At 47.3% G+C, this 15,679-nt stretch overlaps 7 protein-coding genes across 7 annotated transcripts; 4 read left to right on the forward strand and 3 right to left on the reverse strand.

Annotated features, from left to right (window-relative positions):
* Positions 1 to 1,380: 1,380 nt before the first annotated feature.
* BU24DRAFT_415475 (uncharacterized protein) lies at positions 1,381 to 3,579 on the forward strand (the record flags this gene model as incomplete). The annotated part of the gene is made up of 4 exons (XM_033526295.1): positions 1,381 to 1,737; positions 1,799 to 3,370; positions 3,407 to 3,430; positions 3,550 to 3,579. The coding sequence occupies 4 exons, from the start codon at positions 1,381 to 1,383 to the stop codon at positions 3,577 to 3,579; spliced, it is 1,983 nt and encodes a 660-aa protein (XP_033377064.1).
* Positions 3,580 to 4,456: 877 nt separating this feature from the next.
* Positions 4,457 to 6,081, forward strand: BU24DRAFT_437597 (cytochrome P450 monooxygenase; the record flags this gene model as incomplete). Its single annotated transcript, XM_033530217.1, has 4 exons — positions 4,457 to 4,513; positions 4,572 to 5,099; positions 5,159 to 5,769; positions 5,826 to 6,081. The coding sequence occupies 4 exons, from the start codon at positions 4,457 to 4,459 to the stop codon at positions 6,079 to 6,081; spliced, it is 1,452 nt and encodes a 483-aa protein (XP_033377065.1).
* Positions 6,082 to 6,309: 228 nt separating this feature from the next.
* Positions 6,310 to 7,649, reverse strand: BU24DRAFT_445304 (FAD/NAD(P)-binding domain-containing protein; the record flags this gene model as incomplete). Its single annotated transcript, XM_033530686.1, has 3 exons — positions 6,310 to 6,673; positions 6,727 to 7,099; positions 7,151 to 7,649. 3 exons carry the CDS (start codon positions 7,647 to 7,649, stop codon positions 6,310 to 6,312), a joined length of 1,236 nt encoding a protein of 411 aa, XP_033377066.1.
* Positions 7,650 to 8,158: 509 nt separating this feature from the next.
* On the forward strand, positions 8,159 to 9,571 carry BU24DRAFT_359745 (uncharacterized protein; the record flags this gene model as incomplete). Its single annotated transcript, XM_033524058.1, has 3 exons — positions 8,159 to 8,560; positions 8,643 to 9,223; positions 9,280 to 9,571. The coding sequence occupies 3 exons, from the start codon at positions 8,159 to 8,161 to the stop codon at positions 9,569 to 9,571; spliced, it is 1,275 nt and encodes a 424-aa protein (XP_033377067.1).
* A 259-nt stretch (positions 9,572 to 9,830) lies between these two features.
* On the reverse strand, positions 9,831 to 11,098 carry BU24DRAFT_316991 (MFS transporter, MCP family, solute carrier family 16, member 10; the record flags this gene model as incomplete). Its single annotated transcript, XM_033522887.1, has 2 exons — positions 9,831 to 10,953; positions 11,007 to 11,098. Coding segments are annotated over 2 exons (1,215 nt in total), but the record flags the coding sequence as incomplete, so codon positions are not given.
* A 1,181-nt stretch (positions 11,099 to 12,279) lies between these two features.
* On the forward strand, positions 12,280 to 14,050 carry BU24DRAFT_359462 (general substrate transporter; the record flags this gene model as incomplete). The annotated part of the gene is made up of 4 exons (XM_033524041.1): positions 12,280 to 12,480; positions 12,537 to 13,152; positions 13,218 to 13,723; positions 13,781 to 14,050. 4 exons carry the CDS (start codon positions 12,280 to 12,282, stop codon positions 14,048 to 14,050), a joined length of 1,593 nt encoding a protein of 530 aa, XP_033377069.1.
* Positions 14,051 to 14,119: 69 nt separating this feature from the next.
* BU24DRAFT_359618 (uncharacterized protein) lies at positions 14,120 to 15,507 on the reverse strand (the record flags this gene model as incomplete). The annotated part of the gene is made up of 6 exons (XM_033524051.1): positions 14,120 to 14,286; positions 14,340 to 14,407; positions 14,463 to 14,845; positions 14,906 to 15,037; positions 15,129 to 15,313; positions 15,378 to 15,507. Coding segments are annotated over 6 exons (1,065 nt in total), but the record flags the coding sequence as incomplete, so codon positions are not given.
* Between the last annotated feature and the right edge of the window lie 172 nt (positions 15,508 to 15,679).

Here is a 15,679-nt window from a genome sequence, read left to right on the forward strand (position 1 = left end):
CCCCTTCGAGGTCACGTGTTTAAGTCCCCACTCAGACGACCCCGTTACACCTATCTTTAGGGATAGAGTACTATAGTTATAATAAAAAGTTATTATAATATAATATATTTGTAAGGGTTGCGCAGAGCTTGCAGATACCTGATAACAGTAATGAATTCGATAGAGGTCTTAGAGAGCCTCGAGTAGGGATTATAAGAATCCCTTACGAAAACCACGCTAATTCTAACTAGGAAACTCAGGAGAAGTACTCAACTACACTGGCCACCAAGTGCCCTCGACGGGCAGCTGGTAGTCGTTAGTTGTTCTCACGGCGCTTTGTCGCGATTACTACACTGGATCTCATCCAGAGTATATCTCCTGGGCACCAGCCCATTACACACTATTGCTAATTGCCAACTTCTAAGTGCCCTGCAAACCAATCCTAACACTTAGCTAGTTACTAAAAACCCTCTTATATATATATAGTTCTTTTATAGCAACAGCCTTAGGGTTTAAATTAAACTAGAAGTATAATAGCTTTTCCTTTATATAGTAAACTGTGCCCTGTCCTCTACTGAAAATAGGTTGGCCGTGTTCATGTATGTAGGGAGCATCGTTGATAGACGAGTATTGTCTGACGCCAAGGGCTATCAGCCGGTCCATCTTTTTAGTAATGCAGATTTGAGCAGTACTGCATGCACCCTTATTAACGTTGAGATGCTAGCAATGTTAGAAGGGCTGCGTAGCACGGATCTGTTTATCAAGATATGAGGATTGATAGATAATACAGTCTTGCTGTAATTCAGCGCCTGGGCAGATATGCCCGGCTTGGCAGACGTTGCAGACGTGGCTAACGTGGCAGACAGCCGAGAAACTATCGGATATTTTAATGATCTACTCCGCTCTACTTCAGCTTGCAAAACGAGACCAGCTGACCCTACAAGTCTGATTCTTCTCCTATAACTGTTACCTACATCTGCCTGCATGCTTTTAATGTAGCCTTAAGAAGGGCAAAGGAGACTATAGAGCTAAGAATAAACAAGAATAGCTTGCTAAGACTGTACAGGTATTAAAGAGACAACCTAGCAAGCTTACGAAGATAGCAACATGGTTGTCTGGTCTAGAGTGTCAGATTCAAATAATAACTGATCAGCTAAAACCATCACAAAGTGCTAGCTTTCAGGTAGAATCCTTGTTCCAAGATCAAATACACCGACTGACTGGTCATGTGATGATTTGCATCATGTGACTGTTCATCAATCACGTGCATAGCTAGTGAGCCGATGAGAAGCCCTATGCAGTCATTAATAATTGATAACTTATCGATGACATTAATTCATGCCAACTTGAATGTACTTTCTTTGTTGTCCATAATTATTTGATAACCTGGAAACACCAGAAATGACAGACTCTCGTCTCTCAACATCCGTACAAAGCTTACAAAGCGGCATTATTGTTTGGCCAGCAAAAGAGCCTGATCAAAATACGTCACGGCCTCAGCGAGCTCGATTGGTTCTATCGTGCGAACAGTGCCACAAGTCAAAGATACGATGCAATCGTCGTAGGCCATGCAACAGATGCACTAAAGCGGGACGAGAGGAGCATTGCACATATCAAAGTGCCCCGAAGAACTTAGGGCAGAGTAGCCCCGCGACAGACTCCTCCCCGAAGATATTCGACCCATCGCTTTTTGCCCTCTATCTTGATGGTAAGGCTAGATCCAGTACGATTACTCGGTGGGCAAAACTAGTCTCAGAGGTGAGTATCTTGGTTCAGGACTGCATCAGAACTCGAGCTGATTGCTACTCTTTAATTGCAGTTTCGCGAAGGTCGCGAGTATTTCTTTGGAATACATCCAGACTTTCGAGATACGTTCCAAAAGGTACAGGACTTGGCACAGCTGTACCCAACTCCTAGAGAAGGCAGTTTCCCGTTCGGCGATGGAAGTGTTGGCGAAGACACCATGTCACGATACCTCAGCCACATCCCCGATAAACGGCAGTGTAATCTCCTCCTTGATAATTACTTGCGCACGATTGAAACCATCTTCCCGCTATGGCATCATGGGATGCTTGAGAATCAATTCCGTGCCTTCTGCGACGACCCAAACAAAGTCGATGCTAGTTGGTTCTCTCAATTTTGCATGATGCTCTCGGTAAGCTGCTGGACTGCTCCAGCCTGGATGCAGTCACAATTCGATGTCAACCTGCGAGAATTGAGCTGGGCCTTGCTGGAAATTGCAGAGAAAGCTTTGAAGCAGTGGGAACTCTTCGATCTTCCTGATATCGCTACCATTCGAAGCCTCTGTCTAATGGCTATCGCTAAAATGTTTGAAATTGTCCCAATGAGCAGTCTTTCAAGTCTCGCCACCATAATGGGAATGGTGGTTCGAACGGCGATGATGCATTCTATGCATAGAGATCCAAAGTGGTTCACTCACATGCCTAAAGAAGAAGTGGTAACACGAAGGAAGATGTGGACCACAATCGTGTTTCTAGATCTTTACACTGCTATCGACGTCGGCCTACCCACCCTCGTGCGAGCTACAGACTACGACACGGGGGCCATACCATCATATTCGGAGGAAGCAGATACCGAATGCACATCTAATAGCAGCGACAGTCCGACAGCATCCCAAACAGACCCAGCCTTTCCCCATTTCCAATCTCTCCTCAGTAGGACCTTCGCCTCGGCCTCCTTCATCATCAACACCGTCAACTCCGTCAGACCAACAATTCCATTCTCTGCTGTCCTCCATCATGACAAGATCCTCCGTGTTCTCCTTGCCGAAGCGTCTAACCTCCCCCTCGAGCCCCTTGGTAGCATGAACAGTGAGGGGTACATCCTCGCAACACCCTCCGATCCCCTCTTCCAGAAGATCCTGCTAGAAATCTACATCCGGCGTCTACTTTTGACCTTGCACCAACCCTACGCCCGCGCTGAAGGCGACTGGGCAACCTATGAAAAGTCTCACTGGGCAGTCTTAGAATGCTCCCTAGCTCTGCTGAATTATCATCAGAAACTGGTTGATATCATGCAGCCGAGCAATGCATCCTGGCTTGGCGATCTATTCGGTATATCTTTCAATATCGCGTCGATATACGTAGCACTTGGACTACGACGAAATGAGTTCACGTTCGGGGCAGAGCAAGGAGCAGCAGGAGGGGTAGTGGAAGAGGTTGCAGCGAAGGAAATTGCCTGGGGTGCGTTGAGGAAGAGCACGGACTTGTTTAGAGAGCAGTTGCCGCATAGTTTGAATGCGTTCAAGTTTTACATGGGGAGTGTATTTTTGATCGCGGGATTGGAAGCGTTAGAAGATGGCGGGGAAGCGGTGTTCTTGGAGAGAATGAATGAGGCTGCGATGAGGATTGTCGAGGAAACTCATGCTGCAGTAAGCAGATGTGTAACTGATAGTGACATTAATTAGAGTTTGTATTTGGTCGAACGATGTGTGTGTTAAGGTGGACGTGGTTCACTTTACTGGGTGAATTCTGAAAGGTTGGGTCCTCCTATCGCCTAGAAGCGCAACCCGATCAATGGTAGAGTCATCATCCTCTGAATTGTCTCAAGTACAACACTTTCGATCATGAGACCACGTAATCTCATGGAACTATGGGGATATGGCTTGCTTCTCAACTGCTTGAAAGGTCATATCTAAACGCCGAGCGCTCTCGAGCTCCTAAGTGACTTCGGTTTCATGAGTAGTTGACAAATTTCGCTTTGAAGTGCCGTCCGATCAGACTGCATCAATGGAAGCAATGATGGATAAGGATCCAGCGTGTAAAGTGTTTCTTATCGTGCATGATGGACATTTAATCATTTAATCAATGCAGGTGCAGAACCTCCGGGGAAGAACCGGTGACATGGGTAGCGCTTCGGTGTTTACGTTTCCCGAAAGAGTAAAAGTCGGCGATAGTGACGTAGATCTGAAATCTCTCCTAGCTCCACCTTTGTTATTGTCTTGAGATTAGGGTTATTTCGAAAGCGTATACATACAAATGTATGGAATGCGTTCGGAGCTCCTTTACCGGGAATTTGTAGGGTACAGTTGAGCCTCTTCCTATCTAGGCTATGTATCTCGTATGGTACAGAGGTACTGGTTCATGAATATATTAGTAATCTAGAGCAGATCTCTCGGGCAACGCGGAGATCTACACCCCACGGTAGAGTGGGGTAATAGATTCAAATTCCACATTTAGATTAATAACCCTGGTCGAGATCCACTGCCTCGTCACTCAAGTACAAGGTACTTGTAACTGATTTGGCGTGACTACCTGATTAGGAGGAGTTGCGTTTTGGACGCTGTAATGATTGGACAAAAGCCATGGCCTGTGTTCCTGAAAGCAATCGTTCTTATCAGGAGAAGGTTTTGAGTGTTCGTCGTATATCCTTGGGCTCAACGTCCAAATAACCCATTAAGAAAGTGTTAATCGGAAATACGGTCACAATCCTGTGCTGCACAAAACTCCGCTCCATAATGTCGAATCTAAGGCTGTTGCAGTTCTCAATTATTCCCACGGTGTGGGCAGTGGCAGTAAGAGCTATTCGTGTTTATAGGTGTGGCATTGCATTGGTTGCTAACAACTGAATAGCTATGCATTCGGGCACTCAGCTCCCCTCTTCGTCCAATTCCAGGCCCATGGCACACGCACTTCGTTAATTGGCCGCTAAAGTGGTACACCATCTGTGGAAAACGTATCTACTTTATCGATGCACTCCACCAGAAGTACGGCAAAATCGTTCGAATTGCGCCTGGCGAAGTTTCGGTTGCAACGCCGGGCGCGTACAAGCAGATCTATAGCGTCACATCAAAGTTTACGAAACATGAGTGGTACCAGTGGTTCTCCGGTCATGACGTTCCCGCCATGTTCACAATGACAAACATCAAGGAGCACGCTGCTAGACGGAAGGTTTTCGCACGAGCTTTTAGGAAGTCTCAGTTGAGGGCTAATTGGGAGCCTCAAATACAGAAAATCGCGAATCTAGCTGTCTTGAGAATTGCCGAAGCACTCGATGAGTCTGGAAGAACGGATATATTCGAATGGTTCAGATTCATGGCAAGTGATTCTAGTGGTATGCTTATGTTTGGTGATAACTTCCATAGCCTGGAAACTGGAGAGGTTAGTTACTCCCAATTGATGGCACCCAATTAAAAAGGCTGATAATCTCGACAATGAAGACTCACCACATCATTAAAACCATCTCAGTATATCTAATAGGAGCTGGAGTCGGAGCAGAGCTTTCGTGGATCCCATTCCTTGCGAAGATAATTCCAAGCTCACGTCTGCACGACTTATTCAATGGCTGGAATTCGGTGTTACAATATGCCAATCTTGCAGTCGAGAACTCTCGTGGCCAGCGATACGGCACTGGCAAGACAATCTTTGGTGACATTATTGAACAAGCCGAAAAATCGGATAAACTTAGCGATGATGAGATCCGCAACGAAGCAGGCAACTTTACTGTTGCAGGTACTGATACAACAGCCACGACTATTACCTACTCAATCTATGCTGCTCTGCTTCATCCTGATATTCAGAAGCAATTAGAAGCCGAAGTAGATACATTGCCAGATGGATACAATGATGATGACGTAGAGAAGCTGCCCCTACTCAACGCTACGATCAAGGAGGCTGGCAGACTTTACGGCGCAGTCCAAGGCTGGTATCCCCGAGTCGTACCCGAAGGTGGTGCAATGATAGAGGGGTTTTTATTACCCCAAGGAACGACTGTTGGTGCTCAAGGATACACATTGTACCGCGATCCAGACATCTTTCCGAATCCAAATGAGTAGGCTATCCCAGCTCTGTTTCGTCCCCTCTACAAATACTGACAACTTTCGCTAGATTTGTGCCCTCGCGCTGGTTTCCAGAGAGCAGCATGTCAGCGGAAGCGAAGATAGTCTACAATCCCTTTGGTCCAGGCTCCAGAGTGTGTCTCGGCAAGCATCTAGCTGAGATGGAGACTCGGCTTGCAGTGGCGGCATTCTTTAGAAAATGCAAAGGCGCTGCATTGGCGCCTGAGACTACCCCGGAGTCCATGGAGTTCTTGAACTTCTTCGCGACGTTTCCAAAAGGTGATAAGTGCATTATTCAGACCTAGCCGCACTGATCAGATGGCGGGGAAATGGAAAGCATGTTGTTATCATAGAGTCTCTTTCTGAAATACTTATGCTTCTACGTATATCCAGAATGGAATATTTTTCCCTTCAAGATTTGCTTCGCATCATCGATCATCCAGTTGTATAGACGGCCGAGTAGTTGAAGATTTGATGCATAATTTGAGAATACATTCGGCCATAACATGATAGTGGTCAACTACAATTTATAACTAGATCTTTCTCCCAATTGCATGCTGTATCCCGCCGTAAGTCCAATTGAACATCATACGCTTCCTGCCGTCATCGTCCAACACATTCCTGGCCGGGATCCGAGAATGAAGCTGAACCTGAGAAGCTCTTGGATTCCGAACACCATCAATAACCCGGAGCAGCTCCTCGATCTTTTCGTCAGAAATATCGTCGCGATCAAACAAGGTCAGCGCTTCGGCATCCTCCAAAGCCATGTTCGCTCCCTGACCTTGAAATGGGCGCATGGGATGGGCGGCATCGCCAATCAAGAGCGTGCGACCACGCGTATATGTAGGAATTGGGTCCATGTCATAGCAGCTGAATAGCTGTAGACTTTCAGTAGAGCTTGTAAAGGTTAATTTTCGGAGTTGAAGTTTAGTGTAGCCGTATGAATATACCTCATCAAAGTGAGAGCCCAAAGCGGAAAGTCCTTGAAAATCTCTTTCATCTCAGCTATATCCCCATCTGCCGACCACGACTCTGTTCCAACAGAGTTCAAAAGCGTATTCGGTACCGTGATGCCAAAGTTGAGAACGCCATTGTTTTGACACGGATAAACCACGATGGAACGATTCGAGCGATCCTTTGGAACAACTACAGACAGCTTTGCACCTTCCACTTGTGAGAGCGGAGGTGGTAGATCGCCAAGTAACGATTTGACCGTGTCCATTGGCAGTGTAAATCTGTACAACGACAACCCGGAGGATACTGGCACTGAAGTCTTCCCGTCTAATACTGCCTCCCTGGTTACGGACCGAATTCCATCGGCTCCTGTTCACCTTCGATTTAGCAGCTCCTTTAAGTACTCGAAACGCGTCTTACCAATGATAAGATCAGTATTAGCAGAAGTTCCATCGATGAACTGGATTGAACCCGTAAGTGGATCGATGGCCTTCACGCCTCTCCGCTCCAAGACTTCCACGTCCCTCAGCCTTTCTTCACCGAAAGCCTTCTTCGTCGCAGCTCTGTACAGTGCCTCCCACACATCCTGACGATGCGCAAACAGATATTCTGTCCCGAATACCTTCTCATACGCCATGTTCGCGGCGTTGAGCAGATGACCCTCTGTACTAAAGACTCTGACTCCGGTATTCGCAACCCCGCGAACATCGTCTTTGGTGATACCGAGACGATGCAGAATCTTTGCGCCGTTTGGCGCAACGCCAATCGCCGCACCTTGCTCTTTACGTTGCATGAAGCCTTTTTCGTAGATTGTCACATCATGAGACTTTCGGAGGACGACGGCCGCAGCGAGTCCTGCGATGCCGGCTCCGATGATTGCAACTTTCAGGCGTCGCGGAGCAGTAGCTGGATCGGCCATGATGAAGAGCGATAATAGTTGATTGGGAGCGTTGATGTTCCAGAATACCTGATTTGCAAACAATTTAAATTCTGCGAAAGAGTCAGACAGATCAAGGCAGAACTGTTTGCTATCACGTACATAGCGTCGGACTTTAGATTTACCCAATCCGTAGGTCTTGGGGCGAACTACATCGGGCATAATGGCCATATTCAAACTCGTCATGACATGCACCCAATTCGGATCCTGCATCAACGTGCAGGGTTCTATCACAATAATGATGATGCACAGAGGACACGGGATAATAGCGCATGGCCGCCCCCACTTGATCTGAGCCACTTGCACTAAGGCGGTTTTGCTAACGCCGATACCATCATCTGCCAAATTCACGATGGTCCATGTAGGCGGATTTGAGAGACAGATAGGATTAACCGATTGCATCACTACATATAAATAATTGCGCAAAATGTACATCCACTTTGGCAAAGCAAAAATATTCGTTGCTCCCGTCTATACATTGCTCTCCAGTCATGGCAACCGCACCCTCCTTCGTAATCGACAACATCCGCATCTTCACTGGCGAAGAGGTCATTGAAAATGGCTACGTCTATGTCTCAGATGGAGTAATCGTAGAGGTGAGGTCCGGGAGTATTCCCTCAGACACGGACTCCTCTATTGAGCGCATCTCCAAGCCAGGACATACGCTCCTCCCAGGCTTCATTGATGCTCACGTCCATGCTTGGAGAGGTGATGAGACGGCTCTGGTCCTCGCACTCAAGTTTGGTATCACGACCGTCTTGGATATGCACTTAGAGCCGCCTTATGTAAAGAAGTTGAAAGCCTTGTGTGCGGATAAGCAGAACGATTCGCTATATGCGGACTTCTTCACAGCTGGGCTTGGTGCCGCAACAGGAGAGGGTTATCCTGAAATTGTACGTATGACGATACCCCTTGTACCTTCCCTTCTTCGGGCGGAAAAGGAAAATATGGCTTATCGGAGAACCATGAACCTAGATCATGACAGACTGGATCGGCACACCGTCAGCCCTCGCAGACATGGCTCTCTGGCCAAAACTCAAGTCCGTTGCCGACGTAAAATCATACATTAGAGACAGCATTACTCAAGGGTCGGACTACATCAAGATTTTTCATGAGTCTGGGAAGCCCATGGGCATGGAGTTGAAGCTCCCATCAATCGAGCTCCTCACTGCCATTATAGAAGAAGCACACACCAACAACTTGAAAGTTGTAGCCCATGCTCAGACTGTCGAAGACACGATTGCAGTATTGAATTGTGGGACGAATGGGCTGGCGCATAGTTGCTGTGATGTGAAGCCCACGGAGGCTTTGGTTAAGGCGTATCAGAGGAGGAATGCTTGGTGCTGTCCTACATTGGCGGCGACAGCCATGTTTACAGAGGAGGAACGAGAGAAGGCATTCAAGTATGCAAAAGATCCCAGAATCGTGGATATTGTTGGCGAAGAGGAGAGTAAGCGTTTATGCAAGTGCATGAGCCATTTCAAGGGGCATGCGGAACTGAAGCATGCCGTTGACAGTGTAAAGATGTTGCACGCAGCAGGCATTGATATTGTTTGGTAAGTATGAAACTTCTCCCCCTCTATATTGTGAATTTGAGGCTGATATGATGTAGCGGAAGCGATAGTGTCGGGAGTGGAAAGCTGGGAATTGGTTGGGGATCCTCGTTCCACCATGAACTGTCAATGTTGGTTGACAATGTTGGCATGAGTACAATCGACGCTCTGAAAACTGCCACTATTAATCCCGCGAAGAGGTTTGGCTTGTCTGATCGTGGAATAATTAAGACTGGATATAGAGCCGACCTGGCATTGTTTGATGGAAACCCACTCGAGAATATCGACCACACCATGAACTGCAAAGCTGTGTGGAAGAGTGGCACCTTGAGCATGTACTCTAAGAAGTAGCTCTATTCATTGGTACTTGAAGCATGTCTTTGTATTGATTGTGAAACGCCATTTACCTTTGCCATAAATCGATTCATGTAAATAATTTTCATATTGGAAGGTTGTTATGCTATAGTAGCAGCAATGAATCGAGTAGACACAAACAGCCGCGAACACATTCGTACATGCAGAACATGGAATAAAGGAGTATATACTGTAGTAAATCAAGGTTTAATCTACTATAATTCCTACCTAGCCGTCGGTCTAAGCATGCCAACGTTCATACCTTCTTCATTACTGCCGTCCCAACCAACGCAACCCTGGAAGCGACAAAGAACAAAGCCGAGGCAAGACACATCCCACCCCCAAACACTTTCAACGCCCAGAAGTCCCCATCAACAGCACCGATTAGCGCACCCGCAAGCGGGGGTCCTATCAACGCCCCAAAACTTCCAATCGCCCACATAGTCCCACTCCTGACCCCAATCTCCTTGATATCACTAATTTGCCCAATCATCGCAGGCGGCAGACTAATTGACGCCCCCGTAGCCGCACCTATACATGGTGCAAACGCGATCAGCGCCGCATTGCTCTTTGCAGGGATCCAAAAGCCTAGGATGAATATTGTAGCGAGGAACACAAGCACGATCATGGTGTTGAAGCGACCAATGCGATCGCCGACAAGACCGGGGATGATGCGACCAAAAAAAGACCCGGCGTTGAGTAGCGAAACAAGATACTGCGATATTTCGACGCCCATGCCACGGGCGTGCGCGTCTTGAACAAGGTAAGAGAGGGGAAGGAGGATGCCTAGAGTTAGAAAGAAGTATGCTATGCCGAATAGAGCATATGGCAATTCCCTTAGCGGCTTCAGAAAGGCAGTTGCTTTGAATGGGCGCTTTGTAGGTTTTACCCTCGACTTAACGCTAAATATGGCGTACGAGAGTAAAGCGAGGATTATAAAGGTGCATGTTCGCATGGCCCATGGGAATCCGATCTTTGGGGCCGTCTTTGAGACGATGATGGGAAAAAGGACGCCTCCGAGAGAAGATCCGGCCGCTGTAATGCCCATCGCCATGCCACGCTTCTTGTCCCACCAGGTCGCAACGCAAGAGATTGCGGCGTTGAAGAGGAGTCCAGCACCGAGTGCAGAGCAGATTCCTTGGGAGAGGATAGTTTGGTAGAATTGTGTACTGATGGATGCCATCATGAGCCCGAAGACATGGAGGAAGGTTCCGACGTAGAGAAGCTGTCGAGGACCGTGGTTGTCGAAGATTGTTCCGGCGACAGGGCTACTGAACAGCATGCAGAACATTTCGGTAGCAGATATCCAGCCGATGGTGCTGTGTGATAGGTCGGGGTATTGGACGCGCTTGTAGTATTCTTGGAAAACTCCAACGCAGCTGTCGGGTGCTTGGTCAGATTTGAGGGTTACGTGGTTATACAGAAAGCTCACTTTATCCATCCCCACGATGTGAAGAAGCATGCAGCGGTGCCCGTTAGGCAAAGCCACGCAAACTTGCCTCCATCTGGGATTGTTTTTTCATCCTCTTGATCTGAGGTACTCTCGGTAGAGTCCTTTTCTGGAGTAACTTCCTTCGTGTCTTGAATTTTGGGTGGTGATGCCATGGTGTACTGATCGTTGGCGTGCTAGATTACTGTCGAATAGTATGATCTCCGTGGCTGCTGGCAAAGCCAAGGATAGTCAGCTTGCAAAGAGGTAGAGAAGAGTCTGAAACTGTAAATAAAGATAAGAACTTATCGATTATATTTTAACTCCTCTTGATTAGCGATACTTGCCCGTCCAAACTCCATGTTAGACAACACGGCTCTCGGCGTTGAAGTGTCTGGAAAGAGCAATTGTCGGACCTATTGGATCGATATCGTACAGAAAAGAAAAGAAGTATGGCAATCTAAACGCCGAATGCTGTGTACTTTCCTGCACAGTCTCTGAGTCGATCTGGAAGGAATCCATCTCGGCCAATTTCACGGTTCAATAGATTGACAACCCATACCGACGGGCTCCAGGAGCAACGTTTGTTGGGTCTCGAAACAAATACGGCATACATTATTGCTCAATGGCGAAGATGAAAGCCTACTAGAGCCCACGATGACTCCTTTCCATGGCCTCCATGCTTCAATAAGGCAGTTTGGGAGGCTGGTGCGATATTGTGGGCCTGTCCCGCATCAGTTGTGGGGAAATCCGCTGCCTTGGTTTGAGATGCATGTCGCCCGTGCGTATCGCCGAAGGCTAGCCATAGAGCGTAATTATAAACACCGACAGTCTCGAGTATAAGCGATGAATACATTCGTCATTATTGTCTGACTTTCAGAATTACCTTATCTTTGCAAACAACATCCCGCAACTCTTATCAGCGCCCTAGGGCGATTCAACTTGGAAAGATATCGCTTAATCTTTGAGAACTCGGTGATAGAAGAGATATGCAGGTATGCTTCGGCGGAGGAATACGTCCAAGCCTTGATACATGCGCAAGCGAGCCTAGAATAATGAAGTCGCATGTAGAAACTAGCAGCTCGCTGCTTTTCTTTGCGAAGGAAACCAAGCCCCCAACCATCCAGGCATCAGAGATATGAATCAGAGTACCTCAGCATGGCGACACAGTATAAAGGAACGTTCTTAATCCAGCACCATGGGTGTTTGTCAATCGAGCATCCAGATTTCAAAAATCTCACTTCTTTGATATTTATCTTTGGTGCGATAGGCTATAATGGCAACTGAACTAGGCACACCCTCCAAATCTGCCATCTGGAAGCATAGAAAATGTCTTATACTCTGCTGCATAGTTGCCTCGGCCAACATGCAATCCGGCTTTGACAGCGCTGCAGTAGGTGCTCTACAGGCCATGCCGGGATTCCTGAAAGTTTTTGGTTACGAGGACCCCAAGAGTCCGATGGGTTATGGAATCGATGTAAGGTCAAACGCCCTTTAACAGTTGTGTGCGTGAGGACTAACGCGATAGGATAGAGCACTGTCCAGCGTCTCATCAGCTCTCTCATAACAGTCGGCAGCTTCGTCTCTTCACTCGCGGCCGGTCTCTTCTCTAGCCATTTTGGACGTCGCCATGCTCTTTGGCTGGCATGTACCTTGAACGCAGCTGCGTGCGCTGTCATGATCGCAGCTACCACGCCAGGTGTTCTCTATCTGGGTCGCCTCTTCCTCGGTTTCGCGAACGGTTTCTTCATGACTTTCTCGTCCATCTATGCTGCTGAAGCTGCGCCGGCTGAGATGCGTGGATTGATTGTGGCTTTGTACGCGTTCTTTGTCAATATGGGTGCCATTCTGGGCTCCGTTATTGATAATGCGACAAAGAGTAGGATGGATAAAGGGAGTTATCAGATACCCATTGCAGCGCTGTTTGTTGTGCCTACATTTCTAGCTGTAGGTTTGATTTGGGTTCCGGAGAGTCCGAGGTGGTTGCTACATCGGGGGAAGGAAAACCAGGCCAGAAGGTCTCTTCAAATACTGAGAGGCGATGCATTGACTTTAGAAGAATTTGAATTAGAGTGGAGAGAGATCGTTCGAGGTGTGGAGGACGAGAAGAGGACCGCAAAAAGCGTGGGACTGTTAGCCATGTTTCGAGGTACACGCGATCAACTCAATTCCCGCAAGGAATTCAAGGAACTGCAGCTAACTCAAGAATTCTAGGTGTTGACCTCCGTCGCACTCTCCTCTGCTACGCTACCATTGCCAGCCAAGCTGGTACCGGTCTCTGGTTTATTGCCGCCTACAGCACGTACTACTTCGCCATCGCTGGTGTCTCCAAGCCATTCGAGTACAGTATCATGATGACCTGTCTTGGATTCGCCGCCTCCATCTGCGGCATGTATGCTTTACATACCTCCGTTGGACGCCGACCTATCCTTATCTACGGTTCTCTTGCGTGTGCCCTCTTCTCTTTGGCGCCAGGCATCGCGCACTCGGTCAGCCCTCATACTCCCATCACGGCCAATGTCGTAGTTGCTTTCACTGTGCTCTTCATGTGTGCGTACAACGCTTCCGTCAGTCCGGCTAGCTACGTCGTTGCTACAGAACTGGTAAATTCTAGATTGAGGGCTTGGACTGTAGGTAGTGCAACAGCGTTGGGTCATATCCTAGCTTGGTTGACAAGCTTTACAACGCCATATTTCATCAACCCAGCAGATCTGAATTGGGTAAGAGTGACGTCAAAACCACTCTGGTTGTATATTGCTAATTGCTTTCTGGAACAGGGTCCTCAATACATGTACATATGGGCTGCATCAAACTTCATCTTCGTTGTATTCTTCTACCTCTTCCTACCAGAGATGAAGAATCGATCACTGGAAGAGCTGGACATTATCTTTGAAGCAAAGATATTGGCAAGGGAATTCAAAGAATACAAAGTTGATATTATAGAGATAAATGGTGTCAATAAAAGGGAGGCAGGGGGTGAAACAGACAAGTCTAGACCTATGGTGACAACAGTTGACAAGGAGAGCTTTTTCAGGGCTAGTATTTAAGTATGGAGAAGTTAGATTAGTACCTTTAGTACCTTTACAGGTTCTTCCTTTGCTGTCACTCAACACTACCTAAACAGACGCTTTGCTTACTCCACTGGTCTCGTTGCTCTGGGAAAAATGTTTCACTCGTTCAGCCCATAGAAATCTAATGAGCGCACGGTTTCCTGGCAAACATGCCATGACTATCCCAACAACTATTTCGAACAAGCTCCAGAGAGTAACATCTACGTAGTCATCTAGATACTTATCAGCTCGATCCTGTGATAGAGTTGGGATTCCATATACATACATGTAGGATTGATGCTTGCAGCAAAGGTAATCAATGATCGAAGTCTTATAATGCTCGCAATGGTTACACTGCCCGGTTGTTAGCTTTATTGTAGAAATACGTTCGTTCAATCGTCAATCTTACAAGACACCAAGAGTAAACATAATCATGATGCCTATCTTTCGTTCCCTAGATATCTGTAGTCTGTATATTTGAGGTAGTGGTAAAGCAATGATAATGATGTCGAAGATGATATTTATCCCCGCATTAGCCCACCCTTGGGCATTGATGTGAGTACATGTACCCTCATGCTCGCCGTCCCATCTGTCCCAGGCGTAGCTGATTGGTTGGCATTCAAAGACGCATGCGAGCACGAGAGCGACGACGGTGACGCAACAGAGAGCAAGGACACTGTACGTCCGTCTTCTAAACTTGCGGTCGGGGAAGATGCGGAGATAGAAGATGAGCAGAGACATTTTTGTCAGCCAAATTGTAAAGATGTAGAGTTTCTCAACCGCCCAAAATTTCTATAAGATCATAGTATAAGTTATCATGACACGAAGGGGAGTGGTAGAGCGGGATCTTACTTTAAGAATCGTTGTTATGCCGTTGAATCGAATCGTCCAGATCTCGTTTCCAAATCCGTCATGGCCAGCTAAATGACGAACCCATATCAGAACCAAAGAGTGACCTGAGAGGCTATGATCCGACAGGTGCAACTTACTCCACAAAATAACGACATTAGCAAGAAAGGCCAGCTGGTTTCCGGCATCAGCACAAGTCAGCAACACAATGAAATCAGACCCTTACCCATGCCAAAACTATCGTCAAATCGTCCATACCAAGTTGACCATTGCAGAATGGCGAGCGAGCGGCGAGTCGTAGTGCCAGACTGGTAAAAGATACTAGCAGCCCGGCAAGCGACGTCGCTTTAAGGATGGCACGTCTGCTCCGCTGTGGGGTTCCGCAAGATGTAAACAGCGTCTTTTGTGTCGCTATCGGAGAACAATTAGAGTCGGGGTTGGAATTTCATGTCAGGATTAGAGGTTTAAAGCATACTTAACCCTTCTCTGATTGTACAATTCGAAAGAACACACTCTGTAACCCTCTGGTTGTAGTGACCGTCATTGCATAAACATAGCATGTTGGTCGGAGGGCAGTATGACAATACAACTTCTGCGACAAGACAGCGCTTCTGTTCAACATCAACGACTATAACATAGGTCGTATAGATGCCAACATACCGCGCATTCGGGTACGAAGGGCAAGATTCTCAACCCATTCGTCGAATTTGCCTTGAACAATATGGCACTCTGGGCGTTCCCACCGATGACAAGGGTAGCCAGAAATCCAGCGAGTGG

Source organism: Aaosphaeria arxii (assembly GCF_010015735.1).
Source record: "Aaosphaeria arxii CBS 175.79 unplaced genomic scaffold BU24scaffold_16, whole genome shotgun sequence".
In the NCBI taxonomy this organism is placed as follows: Eukaryota; Fungi; Ascomycota; class Dothideomycetes; order Pleosporales; genus Aaosphaeria; species Aaosphaeria arxii.